The 21,389-nt window shown below is 40.2% G+C and overlaps 3 protein-coding genes across 3 annotated transcripts; all 3 read right to left on the bottom strand.

Moving 5' to 3' along the window:
- Window positions 1-1,325: 1,325 nt before the first annotated feature.
- On the bottom strand, window positions 1,326-3,479 carry smim12 (small integral membrane protein 12). The gene is made up of 2 exons (XM_038725394.1): window positions 3,337-3,479; window positions 1,326-2,377 (listed from the first exon to the last, which is right to left on the bottom strand). The coding sequence occupies exon 2, from the start codon at window positions 2,347-2,349 to the stop codon at window positions 2,077-2,079; it is 273 nt and encodes a 90-aa protein (XP_038581322.1). The 5' UTR covers window positions 2,350-2,377; window positions 3,337-3,479; the 3' UTR covers window positions 1,326-2,076.
- A 2,164-nt stretch (window positions 3,480-5,643) lies between these two features.
- pef1 (penta-EF-hand domain containing 1) lies at window positions 5,644-10,496 on the bottom strand. The gene is made up of 5 exons (XM_038725336.1): window positions 10,476-10,496; window positions 9,379-9,625; window positions 7,766-7,921; window positions 6,911-7,054; window positions 5,644-6,715 (listed from the first exon to the last, which is right to left on the bottom strand). The coding sequence occupies exons 1-5, from the start codon at window positions 10,494-10,496 to the stop codon at window positions 6,486-6,488; spliced, it is 798 nt and encodes a 265-aa protein (XP_038581264.1). The 3' UTR covers window positions 5,644-6,485.
- A 1,793-nt stretch (window positions 10,497-12,289) lies between these two features.
- On the bottom strand, window positions 12,290-19,644 carry gjb9b (gap junction protein beta 9b). Its single transcript, XM_038725907.1, has 3 exons — window positions 17,497-19,644; window positions 13,989-14,459; window positions 12,290-13,545 (listed from the first exon to the last, which is right to left on the bottom strand). Exons 2-3 carry the CDS (start codon window positions 14,370-14,372, stop codon window positions 13,201-13,203), a joined length of 729 nt encoding a protein of 242 aa, XP_038581835.1. The 5' UTR covers window positions 14,373-14,459; window positions 17,497-19,644; the 3' UTR covers window positions 12,290-13,200.
- Between the last annotated feature and the right edge of the window lie 1,745 nt (window positions 19,645-21,389).

The raw sequence follows: 21,389 nt of genomic DNA, 5'->3' as shown, positions 1-21,389 counted from the left end.
ATAATAATAAAGATATTAAAGACTTTCTTGATTGAATATGGGGACACTTTCTGCCTATACAAGCTGAGTAAAGTTCATGTCGGCACAGGCAACACCGCTCATGTTAAACAGTCTTTCTACGTAGCCTATTCTTTCAGCACTATATTTTCCCAAATAAGCTTATTTTTAATCATGACTTAACAGTATCTCCAGGCTTCTAGAGTGAATCATTGTTTTAGTTGGACTAGTGTATAAATATATGTCACACAAGTGGAGAAGAAAGCTGCCTTTAAAAGGATGAAGTCAATTTTAGCCTCATGTTGCTCTGCTGATGCCTGTATAAAAAGGAATGTTTTCACATAGTGATCTTTGTTGTTGTACGCCTAACAGTAATATATGCATTTCAAAATGAATAGCGAGACCAACTGTGATCGTGTCCAAACGCATCAGTGACCACAGCAATGCTAGCTTGCACGCCATCATGCTTATCCAGTGACCGCTTTATCCGAGTTAAGACACAACTGCAGATTTGTCCTGCTCTTCAAACGTGGCTTAGCTAATCCAGGCTAACATGCTGTTATTAGGCTAAAACGATCCTGTGAATTACCATCCAGCTAAATGGGCTCTTTGAACACAGTTATAGGATTGATTGGTAAATCTTAGATAGAACAGTGCACCATTATTTTGAAATAAAGGCAACACTTGCATGATTGGCTTAGTGCTGCATACATGAGGTTAGCGTGCTGGGTAGCCTACTGGCGTTTACACTAGGGCAAGAGATTTGCGGACACTGTCATTTTGTCTAACATTCTGGTGTTGTTGTTGTTATGCAGTTAGTTATGAATGCAGTTAGCCAGTGAAGGATTTCAGCAGCGTTTAGTGAACAATTTTTAGTTACATAATTTACCTTCAGTTTATAAACTTATTCCAACTGGAAACAAATGCACTTAAATACACTGCACATATGATGCAAGTACAATTCATAAATTTAAGTATTAAAATTCCAATGGGTGAATGAGTTGCCGTTTGCCCCGTTTATCATTGGTTCGTCTACTGTGTTCCCTCGACAATAATTTCCTTCTTGAAACTGAATGAGGAGAGTCATTACTTCCTTCCTTTGACTTTGATGTTTTTTTCTGTCCTTGGCAGCACCATTGTTTCATAATCAACTGGGATCAGATATTTGTTCAGAACTGAATGTGAAACAATGCTGCTGAGATGCTGAGAAACTTTTGTTTTATTACTTGGTTAGAAGAAATCAATAGAATGAACTGGTGATGTTAAAAACCCTCTAAGAAAATTCCAACATTGACAGAAATGTCAATACACAAAGAGCATATACTTCCAGCATACAAACACAAATGTCCTTTATTTATCATGTTTCAGTAACACACATAACTTTTAGTGCGCAAACCATCCAGACTTTCTAAAATGAAAGTATTGTGAAGATATTCCAGACAATAGGACTAAGCAGCTTAAACTTGCTGAGAGACCTCCCGCACTGCTGGCTTATTTTGTCACATACCATCAAAAGGTTACATGGGATAAGAAGAAACTACAACAAAGACCTGCATTTCTTCCACCACATTTATGTTCACAATCATCACAAGTCTTTCCTCAACATACAGAAAGGATTAAAAGGCGAAACATATGACAGGCTTTTAACATCATAATCATTTGTCAAGAAATGACATGTGTGATATAACAGCAAAGACGCAATAAAATGTGTCATAGCTCCACAGCTAGACTTAAATAAATCAGAAAATGAACAAGTTGTGATTAAACCCTGTCATCAGTTCAAAGCAGTCTTGCTTTATTTATTATTGATCGTGCAACATCAAGTGGAAGGTCAACAAATCATATACAAGCTATATTTGACTCAATAAAAGCCAGGTGTCCGTTTTTAATTACCTTCTAGCTAGTGTCTGATATTTACACAGGCAAGATGATGCTTTTGGGTGGGTGGGTAAGAATGTATGGCTTAGGTGATCGGGATGGATGGGTGTTTCTGCCCTCTGGTACGCCACCCCGTTTGCTCCCAATGCTATGTCCACCTGCTGAGAAAGGGCAAACACGAGTCTCTCACGCCCACACGGGTTAGCTCTTTTCAGGTCGGTTCCTGTTCAGAGCTGCTCTAGGTGTGAACTCCAATTTCTCCTTCAGGCTAAGCACCTGGGTGCTGTCCATACCCACTTGTTCCTGCAGCTTCCTCTCCTCCCTCAGTTCCAGGATGCCCTTCTCCTCTCGAGGTTTAGGGGTCCCCCTGACAAACCACTCCAGGTGGTAGCCCACTGCTCCCACCACAAAGGCCACGGGGAAGGTGACATAAGGGGCATAGGTCCGCACCGCTGTCCAAACTAGAGGCCACATGACTGCACACCGCTTTGGCTCCTTGGTGCTTCATAAAGGGAAAAGTAAAGTGGCAACTTTAGCTTACCTTAAAGGATAGTCAGAGTGTTTAGTTTAAGGGAAAAGTGATAACTATTCACCCAAAAAAGAGGGTATTATAAATATTACCGTATGTCACTAGTTCTGATTTATTGATCTTAAATGAGGTTATCAAAATAAAAGACACGTAGACACCAGACATAAGGGCCTGTGTGGCCCTCTCCTCACATTTAGCTAACAACAACAAATATTGCTTACAAACTTAACGGCGCAATCAACGAGCAGGCCCAGGGCAAGAGTGTCCAAAAGTTAAAAAAACAAACAAACAAAAAAAGACATGTCACAAGATCCTGAAGTAACTAGCAATGTCTATGCAACCCAAGCCTTGCTAACTTGTATCAACGTTAATGTAACTAGCGCTCTTGACGCAGCGGCACTTCTAGGGAAACGTAACTTTACCATTGTCCTTAAACATTTAACTACAAGTTAACGTATACTTTTATGATAACTTGTTCGTGTTGTTTTTTGCCGACATGAAATGCCGCTCTCCTCGATTCAAAAAGGGCGTGTATTCATAACCGACGCTAGTATGGTTTAAAGTAAGTTACATAAGCAAGGACAATTACATGGTCACAGTTGTTATTGCGTTTGGCGAGGAACAGGACTCGAACAAACTTCAGACAGCATCTGAAAATATTAAATAATAATCGTTTCTTCAGGATGATTATACTGAATTATGTGGGTTAACTATTAGCGTTACTACGTAATGTAACTCAACGACACTGCTCGTAACAGGCTAGCTTGTGGTAACTTGGTAAATGTACGTAACCTTAACGTTACCGTCAGAGAAGTGTAACTCTAAATGTGAACCCGCACCCGCGACGTTTGCTGGAAAAGAAAAGTCAGTGTGGTGTTTATCTCCCTTATATTTTGATAATCATGTTAGTTTATTGAGTAGTCTTCACTCACCTTCACCGTTAGCAGCACGTTGGTGCAGCAGCAGCGGACCAACGCAATTTCCGTAACACTGTCTGTATGCTTCCTGGTTAAACGTCATTGGCTGATGAGCCTCGCTTTGCTGTAACCACAGACTGACTGAGGGTCTGACAGGTTTACCTCTGTTTTTGACATGGTGTTTTATCACCGCCTTGTGGTAAACATAGTACATTACTTTCAGATGAGGAATGCTGAACGTCTTTACATTTTGTTGTGGAGACACAAAGGGAATCGACGATATCTGCTACTACTACTGCTACTGATAGGTTAGTACCAATAAATTGTGTAATACTTTACAATAATTACGTTATAGACAATAATTAAAAATACATACATTCATTTACAGACCATCATTTAAATGTGAACTAACTGTAACAGTTAATGTAAAATGAAACCAGATTTTTACTTGTGTGTATCCTTTGACAACTGAAACAATAATAACATTACATATTTCCATATTTGTCTTCATAATCTGTAGAACTATTAAATATTTTATAGTCAAATAACCTAAAGAGCATGAGCTTTGTGACTAAACAGTCAAAGACAACCATGGCTGTTTGTCCCTTCCATGGCATACTGCATGTCTTTCTGTGTTCAAACATCCATGGCATTCTTGCACAAAATTCCTCCTCTCAAGGAATACTCAAGGACGGCTGACAGATCAGTCGCTAGTGTTGTGTCATACACTGACAAGATAGTTTTAGTTTTTCAAAGCACACTTTGCATACAGAGACAGAGGCACTTTCAGAGGCTTGGTATACTGTACAAAGACACAATCAGTTTTAGTTGCTTTGCTTTTGTTTACTTTAACTGCTTGCAGAGAAATTGTGTACATTTCAGTCACCCAGCGGTGGATTATAGGGGGAAGAAAATATTTCTCTGTGCTACTGTAGTTTCTGGGTACTGAATCGGTAAGTGTTCTTCGCAAACCTCTACATGATTGATGACACTGATATTTAAGCTCCAAGGCCCAAAAGTTTTCCATAAACTATACCAACTATACCAAACCTTCAAGCATGGTGCAGAGCACTAGGCTGATGTATAGCGATTGGAATGCAGCCTGTCACAGAGCGATGGCCAGTTCTGACTCATCGGTCATTTGTGCAGATGCAGAAAAAGTTTTTTCTTTTAATGGAGCTATATCCAAATTTCTATGTTATCATACTTCAAATGACTGCTGGAATGATTGTGATTAACAGGATTCTGTGTGGGTGATAACGTTTCATGCTTCAAAATGATTCTTTTAAGCAGTTCCTCCCTCTATGCTGTCCATCTTGTAGTTGCCAGAACTGGCATTTGATCAGTCCTGTCAGATAAAGTGAAATGTGCTCATCCCCTGCGGGAAAACAACATCACTAGTGCCAGTTCTGCTTTACCAGCGACCATAGCAGTGCCAGGATTATTTCATCAGCTCCTGTTTATTAGTAAATGAGATTTAGGGCTGCACTCTGCCAAGATTTGTATGTAAAAATACAACCATCTTATCAATCCAAATCACAAACTGGGGCTGACAGAGTGGAGCACCACATCCTCACTAACTGAAGCCGCATAATACATGCTCTATTTGCCCAAGCTAATTACAGATGTCAGGCATGGTCAGTGCTGGGAAATTTCCTCATTACATCAGACATGACAATCAGGATTTATGTTCAATCACTGCTGAATCACATAAGCCAGAAAAGGGCTGCTGCAACACCCTCCACGGGCTGAAACCTTCAAGCACAGTGCACTTTCCGCCACACTTAAGTGCCCAAACTCTGAAAGTGGTCCGGGCAATAAACCACACCCATGTTCAGGTGATGTGTCTAGCCAAGTGCAGCCTCAGATTAAGATGGAGGGAGTGGCATAAGGAGGAGACGGTGGGTGGGGTATGAACAAAAAAGATGCACAAGAGAAATTGACAGATTGCCTCTGGTTTTGAAAGAGACGAGAAGCAGGAGGACTCTTGACACAGACTGTGATTAAGCAGAGTGCCAGATGTGGAAGGGTTTTTGCTCTTTTGTGTGGCCAATCTACCCAACAAAGGGAGAAATGAGTAGCAGATTTTTGGGCAGTTTGAGGTCAAAGGTCACCAGCAGGTTTTGTATTTGATGTCATCTTGTCATATTACTACAAATATGACCCATTTTGCACATTTTTATTTCCATTCTACTGCTACAGATTAAACACTACATACAGTGTGTAGCTTCTTTTGATATATTAAAGCTTGTAAAAATGTATAGAGCTGCATTTTTTCATTATTGTGAAAGGCTATCAGTCAAGAATATGAACACATCAAAATGTGATACAAAAGCATTTATTTGGTTTTGGCATGTTTCCTGATTTAAGACCTCAGTGGAGTGTTATGTGTACTGGCCCCCAGTCACTGATGGTTCATTTCATTGAGGTGAAAAAGACAAACAAAATAGGACACACTTTTTAGTGCTTTGTTTCAAAAATTTAAATAAATTCATCCCCCCACCTTAAAACTTGAACAACATGGAAATACCCTCTGGAAATGCAGAATACTCCTGATATGCATACATTTAAAAGGCATGGGGGAAAAAAGGCATTTAAAAAATATTTCAATGGCACGGGAACATGTTAATGCTGTAGGTGGATTTGCAGTTCAGCATAATCTCTGTCATACAGTGAAAACATCTGGTGGATTTAGTTATTCTGTTATTCTGATACCTCCTCTAATCAAGTCTATACACTGATTCGGCCCTGCCGGGTCAACATTCAGCAAATTAAACGTGTAAACTAGCGCTCTGTACAGGCACTCATAATTTCATTCACATACAGGTACTAGTAAACAGGACTCTTGTCACCAAGGCATCTATGGTAGGATTATGAAGTTGTTTAGAGGGACCTACATATGTGGTGACCGATGTTACGAAGCCACAATCGAAGTGAAGCTATCCATTCTTCTATAACAGCTACTGAACTTTATTCAGGTGCATGGTGTTAGGCTTTATAAACATACAGCAACAAGCCATGGAATAATGTGTACTGGCTTATATACTGCCAATACCAACATACCAATAGCTGGGGGCACTTATGGGAAAGCATCGAAAATGACCTGAACATGGAATGATATTGTGAATCCACACAGTGCAGAGGGATTGTCAGTGGAATGAGGCTCACATGAGCCTGGTGATGGCACTGGAGAGGAAGTCCTCATAGCTGAGGCGTACGGTGCCCATCATGGCTGTGTCTCGCTCCCTGAAGGCCTGCGTTATGGTCTGGAGCTGGGTGCACACTTGGATGAAGCGGTCTAGCTGGATGCCAGGTTGTCCGCCTTGCAGGGCGAAGCGCCGCACCACTGACTCAGAAAACTGGGGACTCAGGTTGTAGCCCATCTGAGCGAGGGCTGAGGAACAGGAGATGGATAGTGACAGAGAAACAAGATAGGAATTAATCTTGGGTTTGAGTCTTAATAAAAAAAAACAAAAAACAGGTTTGAAATTGAAACCAGAAATTGTCCCGATCATGGTCATTTTTGTTTACAAAATTACCACATATGCCAAATTAAATGTAGCATCTTTAACACACACAAATGGGTTACCTTGCTGTAGCTCCATGCCACTGATACTGCCTGAGCGGTCTCTGTCAAATTGCTGAAAGAGCGCTCTCCATCGCTGCATGAAATCCCAAAGTGCTGAGAAGCCAAACAGGTCTATTTGACCCGACCGCGTCTTGTCAAACATGTCTAACGGGAAACACAAAACAGCATCATCAGCCAAACAAGAATGAGACAGTTTTCTTCAGTTATTGTTCCATGTTCAAAAATTTTTTTTTTGCCCCCCAGGCATGTTTTCAGCAAGCCCGTCACCCATTATCACGGATCTTCTTCTTGTGTTATCTTAAAGATAGCACACAGAAAGTCATAGTGGGGAACATTAGTCACTGCTTGGCAATTACAATAGAATGTAGGGATACACAACTGACAAGCTCCAAGACAAACATGACTCAGTCATTTTTAGGCTGACTCCTGGCTGTGTAAATTTCTTTCTCTTTTGGAAACTGAAGTTTGGGAGATTTAGGTATTAGTCACATATAAAACCAGCCTACTTTCTTTCTCACTACTTTATTCATTTGTTTTTCCTAAATAGCTCCCTCTTCCCCTTTGCTGTGGCCATTTAGGACTCTGAAAGTTGTTTACATCGTTTGTTCATTTGTCTGTCAGCAGTAATATGGAAAAAAAACTACTGGCCAGATTTTCATGAAACTTGGTAGAGGCAAGAACCCATGACATTGTGTCTATGGCAAAATGAACTGAATTTGTCATGCTACAAGGTCTGCTCCTGCACATTGTGTCATTATTTCCCCAAGAAACACTGTCAAAGCATTTATAAACAGTTCGTAAACACAGAGCTTCCTCTACTGGAACATTTCATTTGGCTGCAACCGTATTACGTACTGATCATCATGAGGCAGGTCTCGTCATTAAAAGCAGACCAGTTGGAGTTGACAAGTGCCTGCTTCAGCTCCTTTGCGTTGATGGAGCCACTGCGGTCTGTGTCAACAGTCTGGAACCACTGGTATGCCTCTGGGTTAACACCAGGAGGGATGTTACCTACAGAGAGGAAAAACAACAGAAGTAATAGGATGGTGAAGAAAGGAGGGCTGGTTCAGACTGACTTTGAAGATGCCCATCAATAGAAAGCTGTTTTCTTAGCATGCTCTTGTTTCCATCAATGTTTTCTTCTTCTTCTTCAATCCATCTGAGACAAAAATGTATTATTTTCATCATTTCCCATCCATATATTTTCTATCAGTTAATATTTCACTGAAGCTCCCAGGCTTTGAGGAGTAACAGATGTGTGTGTGTGTGAGTGTGTGTGTGTGTGTGTGTGTGCGGGGGGGTTGTAAAAGAGCAGAAGAAAAAGACTCTTGGAAATTACTCAGCTGCCTTCTTCTGATGCAAAATATTTATTTATTTATTGAGAGATGAAGAAACCCGCTTCTACTGTCTGACAGTTGAAACAGCGCTGACTGTCAAGCAGACATTTTCTGGCTTTGGTGTTAGAATGACTATGAGATGGAACATGCAGCACTTTATATTTTAATTGATATGCCAAATGTAAGTCCTACCACAATGTATATTTTACACGAGTTTAATAGTTAGTAGATACAGTACTGGCATGTTACTTGCTGGAGAAATGAGTGGATAAGAGAAAAACGTTACAACTGTGTGAGATTACACCAACAAACATCCTTCATCAAGTTTCAAATACTGGTTTGTGACAGTTGTAAATAACATCTAATTATTCCACTATCCAATTTATTTCATGAAAATACTGTATAATCTTCCAGTAAGGAAAAAACCCAGCTACGTTCAAGAATAATGAATCTCCCTACAGTTGTGAAACGATTTGTTATTGTGCTAAAGAGTACCTGTCCAGCCTTTGCTACACATGCTCAGTGTTTGATAAGGCACAGGTTGTGAAAAAAGGTAGCGGCAGGGTCAAGTCGTCTCAGCGAGAAGGAGAGGGAGACGGTATCGGGGCAAGAGGCCATTACCTGAATACATGGAGGAAGGGAAAGGGAGTGTTAGAAAATATGGTGTGAGACTTCTGTGTGGAGGGAGGGCTGATTCTCAGAAAAATGAATAGGGAGAGAGAAACAGGTTACAGGTGACGAACAGGTGTGTGTGTGTGTGTGTATATATATATATATATATATATATGTTTATGTGTGTGTGTGTGTATATATGTATGTACATGCATATAGGCACACACAACACACTCTTTACCCATCTGTCTATTAATTTGTTTAGCCCTCACTCAATATTACCGAAGTCATCACTCCAGCCGTGTAATCCTGCTGAGGGGCACAAACTGAACCCTGTCTCTACATGACTGTCTGGGAAACGTAAGTCATTTTCTATCCATCATCCCAGAGTGTGTGGGAGAGAGAAAAGGAGAGAGAATGAGAGCCTATCTGCAGTCTCCCCATGTTCAGATTATGGCAGTTCAACTCCCACAGGCAAGGGGAACAGCAGAAGCTTACACAGCTCCAGCCTATAGTTACCTGCAGGAGCATGGTGTCCATAAGGTCCTCCTTGATGCTGTCCCCCGTAACTCCCATAAGGCCCGCCCGGGGCACCCCCTGGTCCAGGCCCATACTGCCCTCCCTGACCTTGGGCTCCGTAAGCACCATAAGGACCTCCTGATTGACATGGTGCGCCTCCGTATGGAGCTGAAGGTTGACGCCCAGCGGGACCACTGCCTCCCCCATACGGAGCACCTGGTGGTGGTCCACCTCCTCCTGGATAGCCCTACAGTGATAGACAAGGTTCACTAAGACAATATGATAAATACAAGGATCAACTGGCCAGTGTGTGGCTAGATGGAGTTTTTATAGCCTCTATTGCAAGATTAAAAAAGCACGAGCATTAACAACTTAAAGTACTATATATAGACAACTTTTGGTAATATGTAGTACTCACTACCCATTAGGGAAAGGTAAATAAGTAGAATTACTCACAAAACTTACTGTTCAATTTTGAGGTACTTGAGTTGAGTATATTGATGTTCTACTACTTTGTCACTATATTTCAAAGGGAAATCTTCTTCCACGACTACATTTATCTTCAGATTTAAGATTTTACTTACAAAACATGTCTTTTAAATATGACCAACTGTAATATATGAAGCTACACAAGATACGAAGTAGCCATTCAACATTTTGATGGTGCTTCCGGATTACAATTCAACTGTTTAATGTAACGTTATATAAAAGCCGAATAACTGTCTCTTGAGAGGGCCGTCCTCAGTAAGTTACTTTCACCATTTTGCTTATATCCCTTCTGTACCTTAGTGTGTATGTAGGACCTGTGGTGAAACGTCTCTTCGGTGAGTAATTGTTAACGTTACATTTGTTCATAAAAAGTTGCTCAACTCGCACAGACTTTCACACGAATAAACAATGAAAAGCAAAACACAATGCTACAGCAGTTTGCTATCCATAGCAAACAGATGAATGGCTAACGTTACTTGTGTTTCCATGATCATTAACTGTAAGTTACGTTATAAGTTACCTACGCAAAAAACAGTACAGTTATTTAACAATACCAACATGTTACTGTAATTAACAAGGAGAAAACACAAAACGCAGTATTTCGATACCTGGCCGTAGTGAAAACTCATGTTTGACAGACTTCACTTCCTTCAACAAATACAGACGAGAAGGCGGATACGGCACGGTCAAGCTCAGGGTAGCTATTGGTGTATTTCCGGGTCTGTCAAAACCTCACCCGCGACCCCTGCTGCTGATTGGATGGCAGAGTGGGAAAGTGATGACGACATAAGAAGTGAGTATGAATCACTGTGCTCGTCACTCTTAGGAATAAACAACCTCAGTTAGTCACTTACTTTAATGCTGTAACAAATACAGGTTTTTCCAAGAATATGTCTAAGTTATAACTACATTATCATTTATTATGTCTTATATTTTCACAAGATTTATTTCAATTTCATTTAAATCTATCAATACTATACTATTCCAGTGCACAATGCACTGGTGTGATATGGGACCCATAGCATAACAATTGTTTTATTTCAATGTTTATTATTTTCCTTTTCCTTTCCTATACTGTATCCACACTTTCACTGACAAAGAAGAACATAGGAGGCACATACTGAAATATTTTAGCAGTGAAACAACTTTATAGATCACAACAATAGATAAAAAATGTAAAACAAAATATATCGTCTGGAATCATACTTTATTCAATTTGTTCATTCAAAAATATCTTGGATAATTTATTCACACATGTATCATACCATTATTAAACAATTGTGATCTAATAGTGTGAGAACACAAAATAGCAGCAGTAGTCAAAGTTATTCTTGAACAATATAAGACTATTTTCTTTATATTGCATACTATATCTGAACACAAACAAACAAACAAAAAAAACCTGAAGTGAGTGAGTTCTGCCAATTACTGTGTTACCCCTAAGGAAAGATCTGTATTCATTAGGGGGCGCTGTGAATGATCATGGAAAGGGTTCACTTTCTACACTGTATTCACATCACTTGAGGACTTTTACACTTGTGGTTTTGTTTACAACAGCTTAAACATACTGCTGGCCAATAATACATACACAAAAACACAAATACAGACACACACATAGACACACTCATCACAACGTGATTCCGAAGTATTCTCTTAAGAACTGACTGTATAAAATAATTGGAAGTAGCCACCCTTATGTCACCCTTTCGTTTGTGGACTACCATTTTGAAGTCTCGAGTTTGGAATTTTGTCTGTCGCCATCTTGGCTTTTTTTGGAAGCAGAAGTAACCATATTCAGATGAGAGGGTAGAGCTAGCTTGGTTAGTAAAATGCATCTGTAATTCATGCAAACTTTTATATCAATTGGGATCAGTGATTGAAGTGGAAAAAAATAGTGTCCAGTACTCACTATTCACATGCTGGCATGTGTATCAGCTGGTAAAAGTATAGGCCACTATATAGGCTAGCTTAATAATATTAATTCCAGTCCAAAACAGCTGTTTCATTTCTGTGGGTTGCTTTCATTCAATAAATCATTGTGCAAGAAATGTGCTCTACATGGTGGTTAGTCTCGTATTTAGTGACTAGTGAATCTTATACATTTCCAGAGTCAGGAAATGGGCAGGAAACATCACTGCAGATCCATCTCACCCCGGACACAATCTGTTCCAGCTTCTCCCCTCTGGTAGGCGCTACAGAGCACTGTACGCCAAAATCAACAGACTTAGGTACAGTTTCATCCCACAAGCCATCACTCTGATAAACAGCTGATTTCTAACTTACAGTGTCAGGAACAATTCTTGTGCAATAACCCAGTAACTCTGCCTCTAATCAGCCACCTGTTTACTGGCTAACACTTATTATTTATTCACCATTCTCTATTTCAGTGCTGTTTATACTGTTATATTGTCATATTGTAGATACTGTATACCAAATCCACCTACCTCAAGTCATTACTATGTACATGTGTACATGTATGCATGTATATGTACCTGTATATCACATCCACCTCTGACATGTACATACTCCTGCATCCTTTGCACTCTGTTCACTGCACTCATTTGTCAGTATGTTTATATTGTTTTAGTTCATAGTGTGTATATTTGTGTTGTCTACACTGAAGTCTGTGTCTGATTTTATTTTATTTTTTATTATTGTGATTTTGTATTTTTGTGTGAGTAAGCACATCGTGAGCAATGTAATTGCCTTGAATGTGCACCACAAAAAACAACCAACCAAAAGAATCCAACCTATTACAAAACTATAGGATTGATCAGTAAATGAAAGTTAATCCGCTACAATTAACTAAATTACTCACAGTTCAAATATGCTACGTACATATTCCCTTACTTTTTTTCAGATTGCACATCTTCTTGTTGAGTTGATGAATTTTCATAACTTGAATAACTATGTACACTCTGAACGCCAGTTTGGCTAGCTAATACATGGTATTGTGTGTTAGTTACCAATGTCACTGTCAGTAATAATGATGTCAAGTGTCATCTACCAGCCCAAGTCTTTTTCCGCCCCACACTGGAAGTGTGCCTCTCTCCTGAATGACTCGTCGTCATGGTAGCCACGCCCCCTAAATTATTCCCTTCTTTATCGTCTATTTTACCTTACTAAATGGAAACATAATTTACAAAATTAACATCGTGCTGCATTGAAGAATACTTGAAATTAGTGACTGAGACCGTAAAAACACATTAGGAAAAAAGTAGTAGAGTCATTTTGTCATTGAGTCCTGTGAATGGGTTTGCTTGCAGTAGTCCCATGTGTACTTTGCTCAGCCTTGACGTTGCTGAGGTTTTGGATAGAGTCGAAAAAGAATGATCATCTGATGGGTGTTTTGGAGTACCTGGGTTCGGCCAGCGGTGCCATCTCATCACTCTCTGCGAGCATCTGCCTATGCACCTCACTCTTAATGTGTTTCCGGATGCGTTTGCAGATGAGGTAAACCATCTCACAGACACACATTAAGATACAGAAGGCAGAGGAGACCACCATGAAGAGGGTGAAGATCTTCTTCTCAGTGGGACGTGATATGAAGCAGTCCACGATGTTGGGACACGGGTCCAGGGAGCACTTGGACAGGCGAGGCATGTCGTAACCATCATAGATGTGGTACAGGATGTAAAGGAAGCCAGTGTCAATGCCTGCCTTTAAAACCAGGCTCAGCTATGAGAAGATAAATGAGGGTTAAACTAGGAGACACATTTTTCAGGAAGCTTAGAGTACATTTTTCAGTCACTATTGTTCTGAGTTTGATAATAACTGGAGGAATGATGCATGGAAGTTAGACAAGTGACCTAATGCAGGATCTATAATAAAAATATTTCACATTTTCAACCACTGCCAGCACATAACTCATTCAGCTTCAGTACAGAGTATGTGTATCTGAATGGGCTAAGACAAGCAACAGAAACATTTTTTTCTCATGACCAGGTGAAAACAAATCATATAGAATTACACAAACGTGTTGTCTAACCTTTTGTACATAACCACTCATCTATGGCAATTATTATTGACATTTCTGACAATAATAAACAAGGCATTGCTGTGTCTTTTACCTGTGGCATCTACAGCAAGGCCAGAAATAAAGTTTCATAATATGTGCTTACCAAGTAAGTCCACCACAGCCCCCCACGTTTCTTCCCAGGGTTGGCATACAGCTTGGCACCCTTGTGGAAGGCAGTGTACTCCCTGTTCTTCTTCATGCGATACTTGACGTGCCCCACCACCATCAGCGACGGACAGGTGATGAAGATGAGCTGCAGGGCCCACAGGCGGATGTGGGAGATGGGGAAGATGTGGTCGTAGCACACGTTGTTGCAGCCAGGCTGCGCCGTGTTACACACAAGGTTATCTTCGCCCCACACTCGCTGGGCCGCCACCACGAACACCATCATCCGGAAGATGAAGACCATGGCGAGCCAGATGCGGCCAAACCCGGTGGAGTACTGGTTGACCCCACTGAGGAGTGTCTGCAATTCAGACCAGTTCATAACTGCTGCCTTAGAGGTGGAGGAGGGTGGGAAGAGGAGGCTGAAAGAGATGAAAGAGCTCCTCAGGAGGTTCTGGTTGATTTGACCCTGAGCAATGGAAGAAGTAGATTAGAAACATTTGAGTAATTTAAGCAAGGATTGCAGCAAGGTTTTAATAATGGACTCTCTTAAATTTGTGGACTCAAGAGAGACAGATTGAAAAAGAATGATCAGTGTTGTTGCAGCACCAGAGCTGTCCTGACTTTTAGTCCCTAAAATTCGGTAAAGACCCAAAAATCCAGGATCCAACATTTATATTCATGTAGTGTTTTCCCTGCCTGGAAAACACCACATCTTTTAAACTCCACACTGCCAATTTGATAGATCTTTAGTTGTTAAATTCAACAAAGCTTCTTTCTTTTCAAAGACTGAATAGTAGTGTATAGCACAAAAACTGAATAAAAATTAACAAAACTTCCCATGCGCAGACAATATTTGTGATCAGGTATTGGTCAGCCGCATGAACATCTTAGGTGAGGATTGAAGATGTAATTGTTTTACTGTGATTTTATTAGGAGCAAACAACAACATTGTGATGAGCGAGCCTGAAGAAGCTACAGGTGAAACGCGTAGTTCGCTCCTAGTAAAGTTACAGTGAAGTCATTTCAGTGTGCAGTGGTTCATTTCGATCTTCACATGAACTGAACTGGATGTATGAAATAAGTAGAGTCCCCCTTTAATGATTTACACCTTTTCAGTAACCTCATTAAATATGTTATTACTAACACATCCTAGTATTCTACACTATTCTAAGAGCAACTTTTTACAACTTTGCTACTGTGTCATTCCCTGACTCTAAGCCGGTGCATAAACACTCACAACCAAAAGGCAATTTTGAAATGGTGATCAGCTCTGAGGAAACAAAACAACCAGACATTATTTTCACAAACATATTCACTGTCGTAGCTGACCCGTATTTAAACGGAGCTACCTTTTCAAAACTGAATCATTACACATCAATGAGTGAGTCCTCATCAGAGCTTCCCTATGCTGAAAAGACAGACAAATACTCTCCACTCTATTAGTCGGCTATTTGAACAGTGTGGCTGATGATCAGGCAGCCGCCATCATCTCTGTAATCCTGAACGCCTATTGCAGTCTTGGTTCCTCAAAGGACTGTTAAGGGATAGCATTTCATTTCTGACCGTACCATGGGACCCATGCTGTGAGAGAGAAAGGGAATTGTAGTTGAAATATTACCATGTGGATTTAATGTATACAGACTTTAAACATGGAGCCTGCATAGTTAGGTGGCTCTGTGTTCTTTTATGTGTAGGTGAACTTTGAGATTTCTTTGGCTGCATGTGTATTATCTTGCCGTTTCTCTGTCAACTGCAGCGCGGTCGCTTAGTACTGGATGATTTAAAAAAACATTGACACAGTAACATGGGGTAATAGGGTCCAGGTTGAAAAACACCAAAGTTTACCCTTTAAGATTTCTAAGGGGGATCTTTTCAACACAAGCAAAAAAAAAAATGCTTCTGTTATAAATTTACATCTCATTGTGATGAATGCTCACGGCCTGACAGGGAACAAGTTGGATAACAGCCTTGTTGTTCACTGTTCCATTTCAATTCTGTCTCATCTAATCCAGAGTATTTGAATTCAGAAACACTTTCCTTCAGCATTTCGGCATCACCGTCGACATATTGAGCTGTCAAATGAGTTGCTATTTTCTCTCTCATCCAGCCGTCCTGACTATTAAATTACACAGCATAAAAAGACTCGACTCAGTGAATGCCTTCAGAATCACAACATAGGATACTGTAAGACAGACACTTCGATCACAGCTGATGTTACCTACACTTCCTCTCCTTCTAAGTGGATAATACAACCAGTGGTATTAATCTTAAAATGTGTCTCAGCCTGTGCCTTTGGGACTGTGATGTTCCTCAGCTTTAGGCAGAGAACAGGCTGTGTCCTTGTTTTGAATCTTCATGCGATTTATCAGTGCTCATTGTACCTTATTGCACTGTGATTTCTCTCCCAATTTTATACAAAATGCACACATACACAGACTTTGAGGTGACATTCAGCCCAGAACAGGGGGGGGGGGGGGGGGGGGGCTCAGAGACAACAGCACGTCTTACATCTCAGGGAGATGGCAAAGCTCAACCACAATTTGTTTTCTTATTTGCTTTAGATTGCAATGTTGCCTTGCCTGCCAACAGCAGCTGGTCTCCTCTATCTTTTTGCCTTGTGTTTGTCTCTCTTTGTAGAGACAGGGGAGACATATCATGCTTTCTCAGATGAGAAGTTTGATTCCAATAGTCATACTCAGCGACACAAATGCAGCACTAGTGCATGCTCCTGGCTTGATAAAAACTTACACAGAGTTTTCAAGCTTTTTGATTCTCATGAGGGAAATCAAAGACCATAAACATTATCAGCATCACACAACAGGTGTAGTTAATTAATATAAATAATTCTTAGTTAGAAAGAAAAACCTTTGCATTAAGTGCAAATCTCTATTATGGCTACGGCTTTATCCAGCTCATTGTGTTCAAAATCACCTCATCTGAAACATTAACGGATCATTGACTGTTAATTGCTCTACAGGTTTAACTAGTTGCAAATACTTTTCTATCCATCAAGACTACATTGTCTGTATGAGTCAGTGCTCCCGGCTAACAAGGTAGAGTTAAAGTTATCTTGTGTGGCTTTTTTCTCTTTTTCATCCTGGCTCTGCTTTTCTTTCTTTTTCTGTCTTTTGCACACATCTTGCCTTTTGACGTTCAGCCTGACTTTGCTCCATTTTTCAAAGTAACACGTCTCAGCCGCAGGAGTGAAGCACAAGCAATGTGAGTATGGTTTTATTCAAACTGCTTCCAGTTATCTGTCTTTTCAAATCTCATTCTTTGGTACGCACTAGGGCTGAGCTCTTTTCTTGACATACAAGATCTTACCTCATTGTAGGATTGAAAAGGAACAGAATGAAACAATATTCCAGCCCTGCTAGTGTCCCTTTTTCTTCCACTCCACACATCTTTTGTCCTCTTAAATCCTTTCTAGTATTTATCTGAAATTAACTACATTACATCTGTTTGGTCTAACACTTCTTTTACAGGTCGACAAAGCATCTCACCTTAGACACAAATACGCAGTGTAAAAGAGGTCTGTCCTGACTTGCAAGTGAGTGTGTCCCAGCTGGCCTTCTGTGGCGATTCTTAGTGACTTGGTCCTACCTGGATATTTTGAGGGGGTTGGCCTTGAGATGTGGACCTGTTGTTCAGGTGTGGGAGGATGGGTGGAACATCACATAAAGAGATTCCAGTCTGGATTTGCTTTGCATGAGCAGACCTGCCTCTGGGTATTTTGAGGACAGACAGAGAAGCGACAGAGAGACAACCTCAGAGTAAAGAAAAACAGTATAACAGATAGATGGATGTGCGAATGGAAAATTATGCGATAAAGATAGACCAAAAGAAAATGTAAGCAACAGGCAGGTGGATAACCAGACAGGTCTGCATAGTGTTGTATATGATATGACACTGATGCAAATCAGAGTATTATAATGCATATTTTAATCCGTGAGACGATTTGAGCACTTGGATCTGCGCTGGTTTTAGGCATTTAAACTTTACATCCAAATTAGTGTCCACTTCATCAACTTGCATTGACTGCCCTGTAACTGTGCACTGTGATGGCTATGCAAACAGAGAAATATGGACTTCTTAGCCTTAAGAAGATAGGTATTTCTTCATGGCTACCCAGTACATTCCACAGGAGGGAAGGCTTTCTCTGAATAGTTCCAGAGCTGCTGCAGTGGAGCTTTTTAAAAATTGTTTGTTGGCTTGTTTGTACATGAATTAAAAGTACATCAAGTAGATCAGTGTACTTTATGTGGAATAACAAGATTGGCAGGATAATTACCAAGTTCAGTTAGGCTGTCCCAAAGTCTTACTTGTAACTTTCTCATTCAGGTCTGTTTCTACATTATACCAGGCAGTCATTTACAAAATAAGATGGTACTTTGCTCAAAATAGCACAGTTTGCACAAGTCTGGGTTCTGCAGTAAATATTATGTTGCATTGAGAGCAGGCAGACAGGAGAAAGAGCAGACAGCGAGAAAAAATGTATGCATTTCTACAAAGAAAATGTTATGCCCTCTATTGGCCTCTAGAGAATGCTGATGCTCCATCGTTTTATTACAGTTTGTTTTTCTCTCCCATTAAAACTAAGCAGCCACATCATCTGATAAAGAAAGAGGCAGCATCCAAGAAAAGCTAAAGAGTTGATTGTCAATACTGACTACGATCTAAAAATAAGCTAGAAGATTTAATAGCCTTTAGGTAAAACTGAATAAATGATAGTTACATATCACAGCTATAGCTCTATGATCTATGATATATCTCTATGATTAGTAGTAGTTCTTCTTCACTTAGCCACCCAGCTGAAGAGTATACATGCTACATGTTCAGCTAATCAGGGTGAGCCTATTTACCTCATGTGACTCTGCTCTAAATGAGGTGGGAGCAATGTCCTCATCCATTGTCCTATTAAGTATCTTGGAATGAACATTACATGTGCACAAGTTTTTACAGGTGAACCTGTGAGTGCTGGCTGATTCATTGTTGGTCACAACAACAGTGCCACAGCAACTTAACACAGCTTGTTTTGTTGTTTTTTTGTTTGGTTGACTCTGAACCTGTGTTTGATCGGTCCCCTTCCCCCTAACCCGGTTCCTATGCTTTCACTACTTTTTTTTTTTGCAACATGTGGTATGTGTAAATTTTTCATCATCACTGTGCAGGTGGTTACCACTGTTGCCAAGAAATAATGTTGGTTGCCTGTTCTGACACCGGTAAAATGGACTGAGATTGCTTTGTGTGAAGGGATGGTAGAGCCAAAGCTCCAAAGTTAAAGACAAACACATCTCTTTTACTACCCTCCTAGGAAAAAACTATTATGTTATGTTGTATTCTCTCCCAATACATTTCAGATGTCTCTCCCTATACATTTCAGGTTTTATGTCATTTATTTGTTTAAATGATTTTGTTGCCAACAGAGCAAAGATTCCACTAATGTTACAAGCACAAATGGCCACCTTATTCAGGTGATTCTAGGTACTACACCAGGTACTATACTGGTCTGCACTGGGTTTGGAAAAACATATAGATTTACTTTTACTCATTGGCAGATGCTTTTAATCCAAAGTGACATACATTTGAGGAACAACACACAAGCATCAATGAAGCATCAATACAGTAAGAGATCTACAAGTGACAATAGATACTAATCAGAGAAGCAATAAATACTACTAAAAACTATAAGACTGTACAGCATCAATGGGGTAAATACCTAGGGAAAGAATTTATAGTTAACGAATAGTCAATCAACACATGTAATGTAAAGAGACAGAAGAAGAAAAGCACAGGAAGTGCATGTTGGAAGTTAGGGGCTAGAGGTGTTATTAAGAGAAAGTGTTGTTGGAAGAGATGAGTTTTCAAGAGCTTCTTGAAGTTAGAGAGGGACGCCGCTGCTCTAATGTCGTGTGGTAGCTCGTTCCACCATCGTGGCACAGAGGAGAACAGCTGGGACTGACATTGATTTGTGTGTAGGGATGGCAGAGCCAGACAGCGTTCGTTGGAGGAGCAAGTGGCCGAGAGGGAATGTAAGCTTGTATTATGGAGTTTAGGTAGATGGACTCAGTAGTCACTCTGGATGCAAGCATAAGTGACTTGATTTTGATTCAGGAGGCCATGGGTAGCCAGTGAAGGTCGCTGAGTAGTGGTGTGACATGAGTCCTTTTGGGTTGATGAAAACCAACCGCATACCAAATGTTTAGACAAACTGCTCATGGATTTGGAATAACAGTTGTGAAAGCTTCCCAAGACTCCTGCATCACAAAGACTAAACTTGCACAACAACTCCAATAAATACTAGATGGTCAAAGCAGTGCAAACATTTTTAGAGTAATTCCAAATAGCAAGCACTAATGGGGTCCATGCCTGACAATACACTGACTTACCACGACAAAGCCAGTGGGCTCACTTAAGCTCAGACTTACCAGAAACCCCATCAATTTTACGTGCCTCTTCTTAGTCAAAACTTCCACATAACTCATACCAATATACAGTGTGAGAGAAACACAAGCAATGTGAACTCTCCTTGCTTTTCTTAGTATGAGAAAAAAAAAATCTAGCTGATTCATTCTTGATCTGAATGAACTCTTAACAAAATCAGCTAAAACACTGTAAACCCTTAAAGCAACCTTCTTGGAGTCATTACATATTTTCAAATGCACTGGTCTGAGCACAGATGCGCAAAGATCACTTTACTTAAATAAATTGAAAAAGAATAAAACATTTTTGAGGCAAAGTACAGATTTTGCCTGGCAGTGGTATGATTCAGCTGCTTTTATTACAGATATCTGGGATAGACTAAAAGGTAACACAAGTCACTCACCCTTGTGAGTGTACAGGGCAGACCCAGTGGCAACAATTTAAGAGAGGCCTGCCTAAAAAGGTAAGTTCACAAGTGTTCTTAGAGCCTGAAAAATGGAAACTGGATGTTTTCTTCTGAAACTCTTGCAGAAACATTTTAGGTGAGGGTGGCAAAAAAGAAAACTTTCCCCAAACCCCTCATGAAAGTGCAGACGTTGTAGAGACGTGAGAACTGAACCAAATGAGCAAATCACTGGATCAACACCTCTTTCCCCACACTGCTTGTGGAAAACACCATTTAGCTGTGTATCTTGAAATGGTGGATTACACCTTTGTACCCGGGATAATCTGCACAATGTCTGCTGGCAATACTAGATGCATAGAGAAGTCTCAAAAGATTAAATAGTCTCAGACTGATTGGCTGAGCATGCACATGCATATTCTTATGTTGAAGCTCCTAAATGAGTGGCAAAGACCCGTTAGAAATGTGTGAAATAAAACTGGGGGACACATTTATTATCTGCACAGGGAATCAAATAAAATGCTAGAAATATTAATTATATAGAAATGTAAGACTGCAAGTTTCTGTGTC

This window comes from Micropterus salmoides, unplaced genomic scaffold, assembly GCF_014851395.1.
Source record: "Micropterus salmoides isolate LMB-PRFRI ecotype aquatic unplaced genomic scaffold, ASM1485139v1 Ms_hic_scaffold_17, whole genome shotgun sequence".
NCBI lineage: Eukaryota > Metazoa > Chordata > Actinopteri > Centrarchiformes > Centrarchidae > Micropterus > Micropterus salmoides.
This window is presented reverse-complemented; position numbering and strand designations above follow the sequence as displayed.